At 31.1% G+C, this 20,600-nt stretch overlaps 2 protein-coding genes across 10 annotated transcripts in view; one reads left to right on the plus strand and one right to left on the minus strand.

Moving 5' to 3' along the window:
* Positions 1–3,204, minus strand: part of LOC142325349 (small ribosomal subunit protein mS39) — a 46,013-nt gene extending 42,809 nt beyond the window's left edge. The window contains exon 1 of the mRNA XM_075366999.1: positions 3,018–3,204. Coding sequence (XP_075223114.1) covers positions 3,018–3,052 — 35 coding nt within the window. The 5' untranslated portion in view covers positions 3,053–3,204. The remainder of the gene's footprint in view (positions 1–3,017) is intronic.
* A 30-nt stretch (positions 3,205–3,234) lies between these two features.
* The window catches only part of HPS1 (Hermansky-Pudlak syndrome 1 protein), a 38,161-nt gene continuing 20,795 nt past the window's right edge, over positions 3,235–20,600 (plus strand). For 2 of the 9 annotated variants that reach the window (XM_075367000.1, XM_075367009.1), the window contains exons 1-3: positions 3,537–3,973; positions 6,037–6,186; positions 10,737–10,849. In XM_075367000.1, coding sequence (XP_075223115.1) covers positions 3,851–3,973; positions 6,037–6,186; positions 10,737–10,849 — 386 coding nt within the window. In that variant the 5' untranslated portion in view covers positions 3,537–3,850. Of the gene's footprint in view, positions 3,363–3,536; positions 3,996–6,036; positions 6,187–10,736; positions 10,850–20,600 lie in introns of those variants that run through there. The other 7 variants (XM_075367008.1, XM_075367002.1, XM_075367001.1 and 4 more) reach the window with 7 other exon arrangements.

A 20,600-nucleotide genomic window follows, 5' to 3' on the forward strand; every position in this document is an offset into this window, starting at 1 on the left:
TGTTTCTCACTTAGTAGCCTGACCATCCACTGTGGGTATAATATTTTTAGAAACTCAAACATCTGTCTATTTTTTTGAAAATCAAACTGTTTGATCATTCTATTCTGTCAATACTTGTCTATCAGATCAAATCATCTCCATCTGCTATAATCTCATTAGAGCAACAACTTTTAAAGATGCTTAACAAGCATTAATAACCCAGTTATGTTTTACATGTCATTCAAACAGGAAACATTTCCTTATGAATTTCCTTTTCCCCTTTGAGGGAAAAAGAAATTCCCCTCAAAGTCTACATACAAAAAAAAAAAAAGACAGTAACCTGCTCTTCTAATGGACAGTACTCAAGCAGTGATTATTTATAAAATAGCAGACTCAGCAATGCTTCCACTATTGCTAGATTTGAGTATATATATATAGATATTAAATGAACAAAACTGAAAGTTTGATAAAACATTAACAAAATGAACATTATGGAACTTCAAAAAATTTAACCTTTCCCCTTTCCCCATTTTTACTTTTTCTCATTTTCATCTTTATCATATTCCCTTCCCCATTTTTCCCTTCTTCCTTTTTGCCTGCACATATATCGGCCCAGTAATTTTATAGTCTATAGCGGATACACCTATAGGAAAAACTGAAATGGAATTGTGTGTTGCTTTTATGTACAACAAATAGCGTTGTTTTTCAAAAACAGCATGTTTTTACCTGTCACCTGTGTGACATCTTAGGTATATAAAAACATGTGAGTATTCGAATGCAACGTTGTGTCAAAATGTCAAAGTAATCAGTAATATAGATTGAGCTTGAGTACATGAATATGGTGCTAGTGATATATGATACTAACGAAGTACCAGAGGGATGAATGTTAATAAATAATCACACACAGAAGTTATAGAGGTTCCCAAACTTATTTTTCTCATAGACCACTTTCAAAATTTTGCTGGTTCCGGTGGATCCCCTGCAGCTACATTTCTACCATATTTCTAGTCGACGGAAAATGTGAAGATTAGATCTAACTATGAAAATTTGCGTTACGGCTGAGTTCCACGAACTAACAGCTTCCGAAAAAAATGTGAGAATTGATTGGTTAATTTTTTATTGATTGTGCTGTGAATGGATGTCAAAAAAGTAAAGTTGGCCAATCAAAAAAAATGCCTCCATCCAACTTTACATTTTTGACATCTACTCACAACACAAGAAAGCAATCAATTCTCACTTATTTTATTTAGAAAACTTCCCATTCAGAGTGGTAAAAAGCAAAAGTAAAATAATATATTTTTTGTGTTGCATTTATTCAAATATGTAATCATTACACTATTAATTATTATTGTTATCATATTGCAATGTAATATAATAAAATTATCATAATATAAATAAAATTAAACATTAATAACGTAATGTAACTTCTACAATGAGAATCACAAAATAGTTACAATTTTAATGGGAGGGATGTACTTGATGGATTGATTGACAGCAAATTATCAATATTTGGCTTCAGTTTTGTTAGGAATAAGCGCAAATCTCCCCGTTCTGTGATATTGAATCTGCTCCTTTTTTTTTATAAAAGGTTTGTAACGACACTAAAACTATTTTCGACAAGATTTGATGAGGGAAACGCTATCAAACAAGCGTTTGGCGCTTGCAAGTCTCGACACGTTTGTTGTACTGAATATGGAATATGCAAGTTTTTACTAGTAACAGTCGCTGAGCTTCTCAAAACATTATCTGCCTAGATTGATACGCAAAGTCAAGCCAACATTTTAGTTCTTCACTATCGAAACCAGATGAATTTTCGTGGACCCCTGCGAATTGTGAACCCCCATTTTTTTGTCACGCCAACGTAGACCCCCATCAAGTCTCCCGTGGACTCCTGGGGGTCCACCTAGACCACTTTGGGAATCAATGGTCTAAACTCTAGGTTTAGACAGATAAACCTTAGAGTTATCTTATTCATACAAAGAGATAGATGGAAAAGATGAACAAGTTTTACAACCAAGCAAGATCAATAACTAATTTAAATCCTAATTCTACTGCTAAATGTGAATCCTTATTTACATCATAAAAACTCAGTATTATATATACAATTTTATTTTTATTAGTTTTAAATCCAAGGAACAGATATCTGTGCAATTTATTACACCTGAATATCAACCTATACCCAGTATACAGGTTCAAGGAAGATTAATCTGACATATTATTGTTTCTTGATATTTTCATTGGAGTAAACAAAACATTAAATGACCTATAAATATAATGTATAAAATAGCAGTCACCAAAAAAAACTTATTGCCTTTAAAAGTTATTTGGCAAAATAGCCTAATTTAACGATGACAGTAGAAAAATGAGAAGGCTGTAAGTTTCTACTCATAATTTATGATTGAACTCTACATTCCTCTTCAGTTTCTCCCACCCATCTTTTATTTAGTAACATGATGCCAGAAAAAACTTAGTTTTGAATCTTTTTTACTTTAAATCAAAATATGTTAACAGTTAATTATTTACGATTTTGTTTTAAATTTAATCTTATTTTCCAATGAACAAATGCAGACTCTTAAAACAATTGTAACAAAGCACACACACACACACACATATATATATATATATATATATATATATATATATATATATATATATATATATATATATATATATAGCAGTCTTGAAATAACTACAACGATTTAATAGTAATAAATAATTACTAAGATTTTCTCGGCAGAAAGATTTGATAGAAAAAAAGAAAAGGCTATCATTTATTCTTGTCCGCAGCAGATAAAAGGAATACATAATCAACTTATTACCATTAGTACTAATTATTACCAGTAAATCACTGTTGACAAAATTCTCCAACTTAACCTATAATAAACTGACTTACTTTACTGAACCAAACATTCTCAAGAGTATCGTTTATTAGTATTTTTAGAGCAAAACAAATAACATATTATAAAAAAATGTTCGGTTTTACAAAACTATCAATTTTATCAAGAATTAAACTTATTTACAGATTCTATCTTATCTACCTGAGTGTTTTACTAAATGTGTTAATTTGTGTCATTATATTGCACAAAATACCACCAACTAACTTTAGAAACCGATCATTGTCAAACTAAAATAATAAAAATTAAACAGTAATACTAAGTTACAATTTAACACCAAATTTGACAATCCAAAACGCGTGATAACCTACAAAAACAGGTTATGAATAACTCGGTAACAAAAACATTTAGCAGGGATACCAGCTTAATTAATTTTACCATTTCTGACGTTTTAAACCATTCCTGCAAATTGCAGATATACTGATACTTCAATACGTCTCGTTTTACATTAATAAAAGGCTCAAAAACTATTTTTTTTTTAATCCAATAGTGAGTACATTTTTTTTTTACATAACAAAGAAAATAGTGGAATATGATATTTACGGTACCAAATTTTACAAGAATTGTAACATTTGATCTTCAGTTAACAAAATTATCCTACTGTCTAAAATAAAATTTTCCAATTTTGATTAATTTGAAATGGTTACGTAAATAACACTTTAAGGAGGCAATTTCTTCCCGGAGATGACTGATTACATAACCATTTGAATTGTTTAAGTATTTAATTTGTTTAACGTTACCGTTAAAAAAATACTTATATATTGAGCATGTAATATTTAGGAATCATGTACTTTTATAATCATATTAGATTCTTATCACTTAGTGTACGTTACGTTGTCAATTTTCAGACTTTTTGACAGGTTATGAATTGGTAAATTTTTGACAAGTAGAAATTGGTTATGTTGCTCGCTGTGTGTATGTTTGTTAATACTAACTACCTGATTTGAAAGATACCATTGACGAAATATCCTGTCAAAATGCACTGTATTTTAATATTCGATAATTTAAATGACGTTCTCTTTGCTAAGTATAATCGCAAATTTGACAATCACATGCAGAAACTTGGTTTATTACAAGGATTAATTTCTCCCAGAGGAAACGTTAGTGTATTATTTTCTAATTGTAATATTTTTTCCATTCTTTATTCATTCTTAAAATTAATTACAAATATAAGGAATATGAATAATTTGAAAATGACTTTTGACTGTTTACAGTGTAGTTTGTTGGTACATTACTTTATAATGTAACATTAATTTAAACATAGCTAACTATATTGTATAACTATAAGCATTAATTAAATTTTTTACAACTTCTTAGCACACTGTTAACTACTGAGGCATTAGCATTGTTAATAATAAAATTACTTTTTTCTACATTCAAAAATATAAAACTCTGAAACTTTAGTATATAGAAAGGAAGGAACTTTACCTCTTTAAATGTTAAAATTTTAGTTTTATTTTGTCCTAAGATTCATTATTACCAAACAGAAAACAATAGTTTTGAAGTAGAGTTCTACCTGAGGACATGACATATATCAAAATCATGTTTGTTGTTTGTTGTTATGAGGTAAATAATTGCACGTAACGGTAACAAGTTTCATTATCCAATCTTCTGGCTTGTGGTCCTGGACAAGAGTAAACAATATTCCTATTACAACCTAACTAAATATATGAAGAATTTAATGGCATTTCAGATTCTTAAATTTTAAAATATTTGAATTGAGGAGAAAATTTTTTTTGCTAAAAACCGTGATTTTTAAACTGGTTCCATAGATAACTAAGACAAATAATGATTTGTTAATTGGGACTGAATATTATTGTCACTTCTTGCCTACTAACCTTGACAGATAATATATTTACATAAAAATATTCAGGAATTAGTAGTGAATGTTTTTCCCTGTAACGTATTGTAATTATTTATTTCTTGTTGATGAAATTACACAGAAGCTTTGAAGTATGTTCAAGAAATATGTAAATTTTTAATATTAAGCTAGGTAGATGTTAGTCCTGTCAGCAGTGCCCCGAAATGGGTGAGATAGATTGCTACAAAACTTCCCCTCAACGGGTAATACGATGACTCTCCTTATAGTTACTCATAGTATTTCATTTTGATGATATACAGTTATCACTACAGTTATATGATTTATATTAATTTATTAAAATAATTTTTAAGTCTTTCCAGATTGTAATATGTTGGCCATATAAAATAAAACCTTGTTTTTCTTAATGTCAATAAAAACTTCTTAAATTCTCAAATTTTTTTTTAATATGACCATCACTTGTATTTATGAATGAAAATTGAGGCATTGATGTTAAAGATATTAACTATCTACACCTTTTTTTAAGCATTGTATCTCAAGAGAAGATAAATTAAAAAAGCAAAATGTATGTCAACAGACTTCTAATTATAATTTTTTTCAACAAATTTTAAATGAATTTATTTACAGTTTTTATGCCAAATTTAAACAATAGAAAGTTAGAATTTTAGTAGTTTGTCCAAAATAACAAAACGGTTACAAATCTTAGGATTTGCATCACATGAACCCTGTGAAATAGATCCCTGCATACTATTTTGCAGTACTATTGTGTTTAGTTTTCATCCATTTTTTAGAAGCTGTGATTCATTAAATAATCTCTTATTTGGTATTGTTTTGAAAGTATATTTTTTGTGGTGAAGTCATCAAGCAAAAAAAAAAAAAAAAAATTGAATGCAAAGTAAAAACTTTTTAGCTGTAATGAGTGTTAGATTTACAGTAAATATGATTTGGAGTCAATGAATGTATTGATTTTTATTTGTTTAAGATTAGTGAAAATAAAATGAGTAACTAACTGGCTATCTGTATATAATATCAACTAGAAAACTGTATCAAAAGATTAAATAATTCTACAGAAGATAAATTCTTTCGTTTTAAGGAGCTTCATAACACTTCTCAAAATCTCAGTTATATTTAAGTGTAATTTTTTATATTGATGAAATGGATGTTATTTTAAATATTCATTTAAAAACTTTTAATAAAGTTTTTTTACAATGAATAAATTATAATATCTTCTCAGTAAGGGAATTAAAAATTTATTACCAACCATAAATTTTCGTGTTATTAAGGATCCTGATTTATACAAAACTGAATAATTTTGTTATTTAATATATGACTTTTTTTTTTCAGGATTCACCTAGTGATGGGGCGCTGAATACAAATTTGTTGATACAATTATTTTCACCTGTTGTTACATCACAACGTATAATGTCTACTCAGTTTGGTAATTCATATTCCTCTATTCAGTGTCAAAATGGAACAAATATTGTTTTTGATGAGGTATTTAATAAACTTATTTAGGTTATTTGACAAGTAAAATAAAATTAGCATTAAATTTAACATGTTTATGACGATGTTATTATAAAATCATTCTTTTTGTATTTTTATATTATATATATATATATTTTTTTTTTCTAAAGTCAATTCTTTTAAGAATGATATTCTGTACTAATATACAAATTATATTTATTTGATCAACATATGTACAGAATAATAAATAAAGTAGGATGACACTTACCTTATTCCATTATGCATACAAAAGCACTTTCACAAATTTCTCACATCATCAGTTGCATTAAATTACTTTTACAAATTATTCAGATCAAATTACATATTAAAATAAAAAATTATTCTTATATTATTTTTAAAATTTTAAAATAATTTTTTTTTACATTAAAATTAAACATTAACAATTCCATATATAGAAATATGATGTCAATTATTAAAACTAAATTAAAAATAAAAATAAATAAGTAGTTTAAATAAAATAAAAATGTATTTGGTCTAGCTAACCATTGTTACAAAACTACAGAGTTGAAATATTATAAATTAGCATTGTCTGAAGAAGTGCTGCTATCTACAGCAGCACTTTAATAATTGTGTCATCCTCATACTCTGTTTGAAGATTAATAAAATTAAATTTAGTTTTATATATATAATTTTCTAAAATGTCTAAACTCCTATGATTTGTATTAATATTGTATTTTTTAATTTACAGTATTTCTAAATTTGTGTGAATATCAGATATTGAATGTGTATTATTAATAAGATGATCAGAAAATTAGAGAAGCCCAGTTTTCCATTTTTATAATATCTAAAGTATTCATAGAATCTAGGTTTAAAAGATATAGTGGTTTTTCCTATATAAATATGGTCACAATTGTCTTCATGACAATAAACCAAATTCAGGATTTTTGAAATTTGACCTTGATACGGGATGAAGAAAGGTTAACAAATTTTTGAACAATGATTATAAATTTTTCCAACCCTGACTGCAATAAATGAGATATTCAGTAGATTTGGGCTTGCAAATACTCTTCAGAAAAATTTAAAAACCATTTTCGGGTTTTTTAACAAGTTTGATTTTAAAAGTCAGATTATGATTTAAATATTCTAAGGAATGTATTCTATATGCTGTATTAAAAGTAATGACCAATCCAATTGTAAAAATAATAAATTAAATCTTGATAGCTACTTATACCGTGAATTTGTTTCTTTAATCTATTGAGACATTCTATAAAATGAGATTCCACTTAAATGCCAGGATTTACTAGTATTTATATATTTTTATAATGTATAAATTACACTGGACAACAAAATCTTATTTGTTTTTTACAAGAATGGTCACAGCTGCATATTGTAGTATTTTTGACAATGATTCCAAATATGTGAGTGATTTATTTTTTTTAGGAATATATTTTTTTTGTAATTACCATATTTTGTTGTAAGAAAATTCATTGCGACAGTATTATAACAGTACTATATTTGCAATTTTTATTTGTTTAAAATCTGCTTCTTTTGGATTTTCTGGTGTAGTTTGTTGTAGGTTTTCAGTTGTTGTGGTTGTTCAGTTGTTGTTGTTTTCAGTTTGAGATTCCAGGATTAGTCAGACAGCAATCTTTGTTTACATTTTCCCTGGTAGCATGATTCCATGGTGGATATTTCCTGATGAAATTGTTTTTCATGTTTGTCACTTACAGCTCCCAGGTTGTTTGGAAAAAATGCAGTTGAGAATCTAAGAAGTGGATCTTTAGTGACATATTACATCCAAGTGCTTTATAATTTTTAAGATATTCAATTATAAGTACTTTAGAGTTATCTGCCTTTTGATTTTCAAGGAAGTTGTTTACAAACTTCTTAAAAAATTTTTTCTCAGTCATTCAGTATTATTCATTAGTTTTCTTATTTATGGTCCAGCAGATATTCCTTCCTTTATCTTAGCATCACTTATATTAGGGAACCGGTTTTTAAAAAGTGAAATCCAATCCCATTGTAATCCATTGTTTTAAAAAATCTTTCATTAAACATACCTTAATGTGTATGGTAGGTAAACTTTTTCAGGTTTTAGTAATGCTGGACTTGCAATGATGTCCTTTCTACAGTCTGTGTCCCCTTTTGGCCACCCTTTTTTAATGATTTGATGATTCTTCCTATCTGTTCCACTCACGCAAGAAGTAACAAAATCTAGTATACCAGAGTTAAAATTTAGTATACCCAGGTTACAGGGCTATCAATCTCAGGTCTCCACAAATGTTTCTCATACTGAATCTTATCCAACACAACTTTCATATTTTCGTATGGCTCCTGCATATGAGCTGCACGAGCTAAAGAGATTGATGGATATTATTTCCTACATGAAGAAGGAAACTATGCTTAAGTTTAAACTATGCTTTAAGGAGTTAATAAAAAGATGCCATTCATCAGGATAGCGTATATGTCTCAAAGCTTCTGAGTAAATATTGCAGATCATTACAGTAAACTAAGTCATCATACTAGAAGATGTTCAAATTCACACTGTCTGTCACGGAAAACACTTATTTTAATATTGTGTTGTAAAACATTCCTTCTTTTCAATGTTGTTGCAAGAATTCCTGCCTAATCCTTGGGTAAATCTAAATCATGAGCAAGATCATTTAATTCTGACTGATTAATTAAGTGCGGTTCAGTATTTATATTTTATAAAAAGTCTATGTCTCTCCTTTTTTCATCATCTGATAATCTGCAGAATCTTCAACATCAAAAGATTCATCTCCATCTAATTCCTGTGTTTTTGGTATTACTGGAATTGTAAACAGTGGACTGTGAGACACTGGTCTTATAGCAGAAGTAATATCAGGATATTTAACAGTATGTCTAGTCTTAGCTATATCTCTAATATTTAGAGAAAAAAAATAGTCCATGAAGTGATTCTCCCGTTTTTTCCAAACCACTGAAATTACAAATGTCATGTGATGAGATCCATTCAACCAACCAGTTAACAGCACATGAATTGTAGCAAATATGAGGAGCCCAGGTCCTGCTCTTATATCTACTTTATATCCAAAATATTTTTTAGTTCGTATGATTTTTTATTTGTGGAGTTATATCTCTCTAGACTTTAATATTACCTCACCACAGATGTAGCAGAAACTGGGTGGTTAATGTAACTACATGGCATTTTTATTAAAACGTTCACTACAATAAAACAAGCACATAAACACATATTACAAAACTTTAAACACACATTAATGTAATATGTACACCGTAATTACAGGAAAAAATAAAATCACAAATTGGTAGGAAAAGTATCTGCACCACTAAATGTTACACACATGAGAGTTTGCACTTCACTAATATAGTTGAGGAGGTTTTTCTTAGCCACCATTACATATCATTTACTGTTTACATTATTACATCCAGTACTGAGTCAGCAGAACATAATTCATTTATCCTGTGCAATGTGTGACTGCTAATATCATGGAATCATTGGTGACAATTATATTTATAAAAAAATATAACATGAGTCCTATGTGTGTCATTCGCAATCGTTTCAATTACTGTGTAAATAATAATAATAATAATAATAATAATAATAATAATAATAATAATAATAATAATACTTATTTTTCATGGCTATTTATCAACTGAAATAAATCATAGTTTATTTAGCAACTTAACTTCTTCAACAAATAAAATAAATAAATATGTTCTACTTGCATTGTTCATACACATAAATTTCTGGAAAACAGGAGGGGTAATTATAAAAAGTCTGAGGCTGATAGGAAAATTCTGCTTTCACTTTCATATTTGGGAATCGGCACCCAAAAATATGATTGAGGAAAAGTAACATGATTATTCAAAAATAAAATTCAGCAGATATTGGTCTTTTTTTTTTGTCTTCAGTCATTTGACTGGTTTGATGCAGCTCTCCAAGATTCCCTATCTAGTGCTAGTCATTTCATTTCAGTATACCCTCTACATCCTACATCCCTAACAATTTGTTTTACATATTCCAAATGTGGCCTGCCTACACAATTTTGGAAGGACAGGTAGAGAAACCTGTCCTTCCAATATTAAAGCGACTATTCCAGGATGCCTTAGTATGTGGCCTATAAGTCTGTCTCTTCTTTTAACTATATTTTTCCAATTGCTTCTTACTTCATCTATTTGCCGCAATACCTCTTCATTTGTCACTTTATCCACCCATCTGATTTTTAACATTCTCCTATAGCACCACATTTCAAAAGCTTCTAATCTTTTCTTCTCAGATATTGGTCATGTAACAAAATCATTGTTGACCAATGTTATTTATTGTATGGTAATAATCTTTGTTAGCTTTAATCAGAATTATTCTGTATTGCATGTATAAATATTTGCATCATTCCTGAAATTGTTTTATACATTGACAAAATTGCTGTTCCAAACTGATGCACTGAATGGTCCATGATGAATATCCAGTGCATTTTATATATTAAATATAATAATAACAATAATAATATGTTTTTATTGTATAATGCGTGTTATATCATAATGTATTGTTAATATATATTGTATTTAATTTTTTTTCACAGTACATGGGTTTCCTGTTTTTATGCATTGGGATTGATTCACTAATATGCCTGCAACATGTCTTAAGTGTTTTTATATCATTTGTTCGACACATATGTGGCCCTGATGTGACCGAGTATGTATTATTTCTATTTTCAGTACTTACATATTAGCCTGTCGATCAAAACCATGATGAAAATGAAAGGGCTTTTAAAAATTAAAAGTCTTCTTTAAATAAAATTTAAAGTTCTTCATTTAAGTACCTCATTTAAATGACACTGTGTCTTAACATAACTGCCTGCCAAAAATCATAGGATGATTTTTTTAGTTTACATTAGTTACATATATGAATTTAATTAAATTGTTAATTTTTATGATTAGTAGAAATAGTATTTACATTAATTTGTGATATAATATTAATATTATTCAACAAGTGTATAATAAAGTAATTAAAAAACTCATAATAAACATAATCTGTAATAAGTATTTCAAATAATAATTATGTATATTGCTTCAATAAATAATAATACAGTTGAATATTGCAATATATAAAGTTTGAAATTAGTCACATAAATCTTAAAAAATTAATCTAACAAATTTTATTCCTCAACATCAATAAATTATTACATTATTGCACATTCTTATATAATGCATTGTTAATATATATTGTATTTACGTTTTTCACAGTACATGGGTTTCCTGTTTTTATGCATTGGGATTGATTCACTAATATGCCTGCAACATGTCTTAAGTGTTTTTATATCATTTGTACGACACATATGTGGCCCTGATGTGACCGAGTATGTATTATTTCTATTTTCGGTTTTGATCTATTTCAATTATGGTTTTGATTGACAGGTCTATGAAATTTGACGCCTTTGATTGCGCCTTCCTATAAATCCCCAAAATGGGTGAGAGGGAAGAATAAATGACCAGGTAATACCTTTTGTTGTAGTGAACGCTTGAATGTTTGATTTTACTTTTTCTGAATTTAAAAATTGATACAAATTATAAAGTATATTTTTGGTAGAATGGAAATTTGAACCGTTATCAGAAAAGACTTGAGCGGGAACAACCCAATATGATATAAATATTTTAAATGCTGCAATAAAACGACTGTCAAGTCAGATGAGAAACTAATTCTAAATGGATAGCTTTAGTAGTGAGACATATGAAAAATGCTATATACGATTTTCTTAAAGTCTTTGACCTCTACCCGCCATTGACAAATCATAATTGGACAGCCATAGTCTACTGCACGAGTAGAGAATGGTCGGTTGGTTTTCTGATACAGAAATACTACAATTATTGTCATCATTACTATTATTATTAATGTAATAAATATTATTATTTTGTAATTTTTTGAAAGATTTTTAAACTGAGCATTCATATTTTTAGCACTTGCAACTTTTTGTATATACTACTAGCAGTACTAATCAGTTGTTTTTCAGAAAGCACATGGAATTCATAATTTGTAACAGATCTTCTATAGGTCTGAGTTAAATTAGTTCTGTCATGATTTTCTTGATTACTGTTTGTTTTTTATTTAATTTTCTATTTTTGTTTTCATTTGTTACATCTGACTTCAAAGTTATCATCCATACTTTTAATATTACCGAACTCTTCCATTATTTCTGATTCTTTCTGTCTTTGAACTTGAGATTGACCTCTCATATCTTTTATAATACATTTCTTTGATCTATATGTTCTTTATAGCCAAATCATTGTTTGATTTAACGGTTTCGGTTATTTTTATTTATTCCTTATGCTTACTAATATGCATATCTAATTCATGTCTAATTTTAAATGTGAAATGAATCAGTGATGAAACAATCTAAATTAAATGTAATAATAAATTAAAAAATATATTACATAAATGATGATGTAGATATAATTGTTGCAATGCCTGTAATATAGTAATTTGTTGAATATTAAGATTCCTGAAATTTTAGATTATATCCATGGTTCTGGAGGACCAAATGATAATTCTTCAAAATAGTAGATTATATCTGTGATGCTGGAAGACCAAAAATGATGATTCTTCAAATTTTTCAAATTATATATGTGGCTGGAGGCCAGAAATGTCAAATAATTGTTGCCTTGGTTGTAGTACCTTGGTTACGGTTAACTATTCTAAATTTTTTGTTGTGCAGTTCAATTTTTTTTTTTATATTGCCACATAAGCTTGAAGTTTGCAAATAAATAATACTCTTTATTATTTATTTAACTGAACCAGCACAACAAAAGATTTACAATAATTAAACTTAACCAAGGCAGCAATTATTCAGCATTTTTAATGCTAGAAATTGAATGACAATAAATTCATGCTTTTTTACAGGAAGTTGCATTGCTTCAAGTGAATTCATATTTGAGGAAATTTCATTAATAAATTTGGATAAAATATCTACAGAATCTCTTTATAGAATTTGATCTATAAAGAGATATAAAGATATAAGAGATGTAAATCATCTGTTATAAATCTATGATTTGGTATATTAGTAGTTTTTAAATTTTCAAAAATTGAATTACCTGAGATTATGTGTTCTTGAACTAATTTTCTTTCCAATTGCTTTGAGAAAATAGAGGTCATACTGTAGTGTATATCAATGTACAATTACCACAGTTACCTTATGACTGACAAAGGTTTTCCTTTTTATCATTATTATTTATTTAATGAATTGGAACTGAAGTTGAAGGAAGTAAAGTAGATGCACTTTCAAAGTGCTCCAACCTTAATGTAAATTTTTTAGGTATCATTCAGTTTAAATGTATTGATGCTAGTTTATTGAAGTCACTTAAATAAAAATACAGTATATCTGTGCAATTTGTAATGACCTGATTATGTTATTGCATTTGTCTGTTTCTGCTGTGCTTGACGATGAATAATATTACAGATTTATTTCCTTTAACAAAAATTAAAAATGTAAAACATATATTAATTAGCTTTAATTTAAATACTGTAATTTATGTTAAATCTGGATGGTACACAAACTCAAACTGAATAACTCCTGCCAAAATAATGTATTTTCGGTCGTAGAAGTGTTCATTCATCTAATCACTATTTTTCAATTCCCTAAACTGATAAATGTCAGACAAAATGGTTATACTCATATTTATCAAACATTTCTATTGTTTTTATATAAATTTTAAAATAAAACTTTTATATTGTTTAATTAGATTGGGGCTTAGTAGAATGGCAATTTCCAAGGTTATTAGGACTCCTATGTAGTTTTGTGTTAAAATTCAATGTTTTATTTAGTGCATAGTATATTTAGCTTATATAGTTCAGTTATTTCAATTAGTAGTCAGTTAGCATCAATAGTTTAGTCTTTTTTTTCTTTTTTTTGTATTTATTCGTTTATGAGTGTTACAATTCATAATCCAGTCAAGTGGGAAGTAAAAGGAGTAATCCGATTTTTGATAGCAAAAAATGATTGTACAGCTGAAATTCACAGGCAGATTTTTTTATGTTTATAAGCAAAATATTATTAGTGACACTAAAAGAGGACACAGTGTGTGCTTTTCATTTTCAGGACAAATGAACATTCATGATGAACTTCAGTTGGCCATTAGGGTAATAACATATGATTTGATTGAAAAAGTTGACGAAAAAATTCAAGAAAATTAGAGCTACTCTGGGTCATAATTGTCTTGATATTTCATGATAGTTCACATTCTTTGATTTATGAAGCTTTTACTGAAAAATTGGACTGTAAGAAATTTAGTGCTGAATGGATACTGTAGATGTAATTTTGAACCAATACAACAAGGAAAAACTTCTTGCAGCAGTGCATGAATTTTTGTGGTATTATGAAGATGAAGGTGATGAATTATTAGATAACTTTGTTACCGAAGATAACCCTGGATTTCTTTTTTGAATGTAAGACAAAGCAGCAGTTGATGCGATGTCATCAAGTGTTGCTTACAACAGTTCATCATCTCCAGACTGAAGAAGTCTCAAACAAGAATATTTGATGAAGAGGTTTATGGCTAATTATAGGCTACTATTACTTTTGTGTACCAAGTAAAGGAAGTATTGCGATCATGAAAAATTTTGATTTTCAGATTTCAACGGAAATATCCATTTTGACCAACCTTGAATCTATTTTGACTGGTTTCGGCATGACATCTGTACAAACATACAGATAGATAGGTTTATGTATGTATCTCGCATAACTAGAAAACAATTAGCCATAGGATGTTGAAATTCTGGATTTAGGACTGTTGTAACATTTAGTTGTGCACCTCCCCTTTTGATTGCAATCGACTGAACCAAAAGTGTCCAAAAAGCCCAAAATCCCCAAAAATTTTAATTTTGGACTTTTTCTAAACTGCTGTAATGAGCCCTCATTGAGAGCTTTTCAACGATATAAGTGGTATTTATTTTCATTGGTTCCACAGTTATAGCCAAATAAAATTTTTATTAACAAAATATTTGGATCTTGCAAGGGAAGGCACACGGTTCGAAAAAGACTTCATCTCCTTTTTTTTATCTTTTTTTAAATTTATTTTTTTAACTTTTTTTTTAATTTAAATATATTGATTTATTAATAATTATTAACCCGTGATTGTAAAAAAACTTTTTTAATAATTAATAATTCAGTAACAACAATAAAAAAAAAATATGTAAAAAAGTCAGAAGTTATTAGTGAAATAAAATTATATGTACTTTTAAAAATGTGTATATATAATTTAATAGGCATTATTACATTTGTGTATATTGTCGCCGAATGGCTTCGACGGCACGTAATTCATAACCTTGTGGTGGTCTTTGGTTTTCTTCCATCTTCTTGGTCTTCTCCAGGTGGTGGTCGGCGATGAATTGAAAATTCACTCTTGTGCATGCTCTTTTATTGGAGCCTGAGAGTGGTGGGGTTGCAGTGCCGCTGTGGTGGGAAAACTGCACGGTCATCTGCGTGGCGGTAGTGATCCTTGTGTCAGCACGTCTGTATACTGTGCGCCAGCTCGTATCTGAGTTGCTATTGTGTTTGCCCGCCAATATTAAATTAGGCATATATGTGGTAACAATATGTAATAGATTTGGTGAAACATCTGATTATTTAATATTAATTACTTTTGGATTTTCTAGTTTAATTTTTAATTTTATTTAATTATTCTGGAATTTCTGTTTAATTTTATCTACATTGAAGTTAAGTACTGAGTGACTGAAAAGTAGAACCTCACAAGAACAGCATATACACTGAGATATACATGCTCGATCTTTAATAAATTACAAAAAACTCTTTATCTTTTAGTTCATTACTCCTCTGATATTGTTGGACAATATTCCCCCTAAGTCAGAGTTGATCATCATCTTGTTTGTTTGATTTTTGTTTGCCAATCATTTAATTGCTCTTTGGTTTGATATAATTCTTCTGATCTTAATTTGTGACACGTTCTCTAGTTTTCAAATTTTCTCTCTCTTTATATTCTTCATCATCCTCTTAATCTTTTTATTCTTTCCTTGGTCTTAACGTTTTCTTCCTCTTTATATTTATCATCTTAATTTTTTTATTCTTCCCTTGCTCTTAACATTTCCTTCCTCTTCATTTTCATCTTCATTTTTTTGAGATATATTTCTTCATGTTGTCTTTCTTTATACTGTATGATTATCTTTTTTTCATTTTTGATTATTTATCAAATAATGCAATGATAAAAACTGAATATTTTATACCGTAAGGTCAAAATTAACATTTGTAATCAGTATATAGTAGTTCACTAAATGTAATAATTTAATTTTACTATTAACTTTTATTTATGACACACCAGAAATCTAAAACTTTTGTTAATCAGCAACTCACAAAGATACAAATAATACTGATTTAATAATACAAGTAATAAAGGGACTTTTACTCTATGCTAATATTTCATGTGATATGTTGATGTTGATTTCATGTGAGATAATTATATACATATTTGGTGTTAATAAAAATTAATATTTCAGCAATTGCGTAACTGTCTACTTTATTAAAGAATTAGAGAATCATATCTCACTTTCAAATGTAATAAGTTTAAATGAAGTATAGTAAAAAGTGTGTAAATGTAATTTAATAGGCATACAAGGAAGTTATGTGGTAGTGCCCACATCATTTTTTTTTTGGGACACACAAGGGTGTCTTTCTTGTTAAATATAGTCATTGTGGAACTACTGTGAAGGCTGGGAAGTATTGGAAAATGTTAAAAAACCTTTAAAGACCTATAAAAAACAAATGTGTCAGATGCTGTTTCATCGCATTTTGTTTTGGCATGTGATGCCCAGCCACACTTGGCAAATCAGATAATAAGGTAATTGGAAGGAGTTCGTTGGACTTCAATAGGCCATCCTATACCCCTGACTTAGCTCCTATCAATTATTTTCTTTTTTCTTAAACTCCGTGCTCTGGCATTTTGTTTCTGGGTTGTACTCAATAGCCAAGATTCATCACCAATAGTAGCATTTTTTTAGAAAATCAGGATCAGATTCAGTTTGCCCTAGAAGATAGCGGTACACTTCCATCCTGTTATTTTTCTGTTCAGGAGCGAGTTTTTTCAGGACCAATTTTGCACAAACTTTTTTCAAGTCCAATTTGTTTGTTAAAATTTGATGGTCTGTGGTATGGTTCAAATTCAGTTGTTCTGAACTCATTCTGATAGTTTATCGCCGGTCGTACCGTATCAAATCTCTGAGTTGGTCAACATTGTCGTCACTTTTTGATGTTAATGGTCTTCCAGAGCGTGGATCATCCATAACTGATTCCTGGTCATCTGAATATGTTTTCAACCACCTAAGAACTTGGGCTTGTGACAGAGCATCATCTCTATATACCCTTTTCAGTTTTGAAAAATTTTCAGTAGCGTTCTCACTGAGTTTAACACAAAACTTGACACAATGTTGCTCATAATTAGTATCACTCATTTTTGTAACACACAACAAAAACTCGTTTCATGAAAAGTTTGTGTATGTCCCACGTGGCAATAGTAAACTAAAAATATTAATACCTATTATAAATCAGCTGTTCATATAACCAAATGTTTACTAGTAACTTTACAGTGTTGCCACTTTGGCTGCCAAAAAGACTAGTCTCATTTTATTTACAGACCTCATATGTATTGAAAACTGTAATCTGTGTATTCATTTGTTTTTACATATGTAACTGAATTAAGGCTAGTGTGTGGGATCATAGGCTTATAATCTATGAGGTCGTTTATGTAGGCAGTCTAAGAGCTCTAGATTTGGGTCGCTATAACCTCTTTCCTTTTCCTGTTTAGCCTCCGGTAACTACCGTTTAGATAATACTTCAGAGGATGAATGAGGATGATATGTATGCGTGTAAATGAAGTGTAGTCTTGTACATTCTCAGTTCGACCAATCCTGAGATGTGTGGTTAATTGAAACCCAACCACCAAAGAACACCGGTATCCACGATCTAGCATTCAAATCCATGTAAAAATAACTGGCTTTACTAGGACTTGAACGCTGGAACTCTCGGCTTCCAAATCAGCTGATTTGGGAAGACGCGTTCACCACTAGACCAACCCGGTGGGTTGGGTCGCTATAACCTAAGGGGCTGGATCAGCACAGGCTGCGGTGCGAGTGCACAGCGGCCTTGCAGGGGTTGGAATGGCACATGGAGCACAGAGAGGAGGTGGAATTGATGGCTGAACAATTTGGCTAGGCCATCAAGACTGGCTGTGATAGGGTCGTACGACAGCCTCAGCCTATGGACAGACCCTTAGGTAATGGCCAGTCTACTGATGGGGAAGTACCTGAAGCTGTCATGACCACTGCTTCTGGGGAGTCATCTGTTAAACACAGGCAGAAACTTAGGAAAACGTAGTTGTCCTTGGACCTTAGCGCGCTGTGCACAAGAGTTAGGTCCGCTAGGAGAAGATACCAGCATCACTCCCTAACAGGGATTATTGTTGATGACGTATGTGCTGAGTGTTTGCGGATCTACCGGCTCATCCGTAATGAGTATGTTCAGACCATCAAGGAAGCCAGACTGAAGTTATGGCAAGACTCCATGTGTGAGTTGCAGCACAGCCCCTGGCAGCTCGCAAAATCATGTTACTGGCCAAGGCCATTACACATCCTGCACAGTGTATGATGCGGGTTTGGTGGTTGTGACTATACTTTAACATCTATGGTGACTTACCAGACATTCCTGGATACTCTGTTTCCAGATGCTCCAGTGGATGAAGCAGAGATCGGTGTTAGGGCAGGGGCTATGCCCTTCCCTGGCATACAGGCTGTGGATCCCATAGTTACATAGTTATAAACCGAGTGGTTTCTTGAATGGCAGTGAAAAAAGCACCAGGAATTGACTACCATAACCTGGATCTACCATCTGCTTGTCATAAGAGAGCTGCTTGGTAGGCTGTTCACGGCTGTCACCAGGGGAAGACCGCAGGGTTCTGTTCTTCATCCCCTGCAGTGGAATCTGGTATTTGATGGGTTTCATGGAGTGACATTCCCAGAAGGGGTCACAGCCCAAACTTTTGCCGATGACTGTCTCCTTTTAGTTTGTGGTAATTCATGATGAAAACTGGAAGATCGAGTGCAAGCGGCCTTGTCAAACAAACGCAGAGGGCTGAATGGACATACAAAATTTAAAGATTTTTATGCCCAATACAAAGTTTATGCTTCTCAAGGGTGCAGACAAATTATCGTACAGTCAAAACCCCCACATTAAGTTTAAAGGCTGTGCAATCAGCTGAGTGAGAGTTCATAATTACCTAGGTGTTTTGTTTGATGAGAAGTTGCTGTTTAGCAACCACCTTAGGCAAGTAGCAGCAAATGCCGTCTCAGTGATGCACAATTTTAGGAGGATTGCTCAGAAGGTCTGTGGGTTGTCTGGTCAAATGTACATGGTGTACCGAGGTGTCTTCAAAAGCACGACCCCTTATGCAGTGCCCGTGTGACTGCATAGGTTGTATATGAATAGAGCACTTCTTCAAAATTTAAGGAGTGCCCAGCACAGAGCCTTAATTGTATACACTGGTGTTTTTAAAACAACCTCCTATGAGGCTACCACTGTATTGGGAAAGGCTCTCCCAATTGATTTAGTGGTGAAAGTTCAGGCAGCCATGTGAAGATTGCGAAGAGGCCAGGAGGCCAAGGTATTTGGGATGCGGTTTTGGCCAGGCCAGTACCGAAACAGAATGGTGATTGCAATGCACCGGATCTAAATTTTGTTAAGTTGCCCATCTTCTGCCTGCGGTAGAGGCTGCAGAGCCTCGCGATGGAAGCATGTCAGCTGGAATGGGACATCAAGATTAAGAGAAGATCCCTGTACAAGTTTATACGCAATGTGGGGGGATGGTATGCCTCAAGTTTGTTTTTAAGGGCAACGGGTGCCCAGATGCTCACCAACCATGTTAATTTGAACCAATATCTGTTTTGGTTCTGCCTGGCAGCTTAGGAGCTATGCATCTGTGGGGAGGTCCAGTCAAATGAACACCTGATGTTTGACTACCCTGCTCTTGGTGGGGGGGGGGGGGGAACAGAGACCAAGCTACCCTGGAACTTAGAGGTCAAGGGGAAAATTGGTCACTCACAAGCGATGAGTCAATGAGTCAATGTGGCAAGAGCCGCATTGTCAGACCATGTGGGAATTCCTTGATGCGGTTGCTATGTTCAACTGACATCAGTAGTTTACTTAAGGGAAAGACTCATACCGCACTACTGTGGGAAGCTAACCTAGAGATATATGGCTGACCACCAGCCAATTAAGGTTCCAAGTGCTTTAATATGGTGGACAGGTACTTGCTGGCATTCAGCGACCTAGGCGTGGCAGCAAATTACTGTCTAGACAAAGTAAATTTTAATTTATGTATGTCATATATATTTTTAGTAGTTGATGGGGTGCGCCTACCCGTTTTAGTAAATATATGACAAGTAAGCAGTT

This window comes from Lycorma delicatula, chromosome 5 (genome assembly GCF_047948215.1).
Source record: "Lycorma delicatula isolate Av1 chromosome 5, ASM4794821v1, whole genome shotgun sequence".
NCBI classification, from domain to species: domain Eukaryota; kingdom Metazoa; phylum Arthropoda; class Insecta; order Hemiptera; family Fulgoridae; genus Lycorma; species Lycorma delicatula.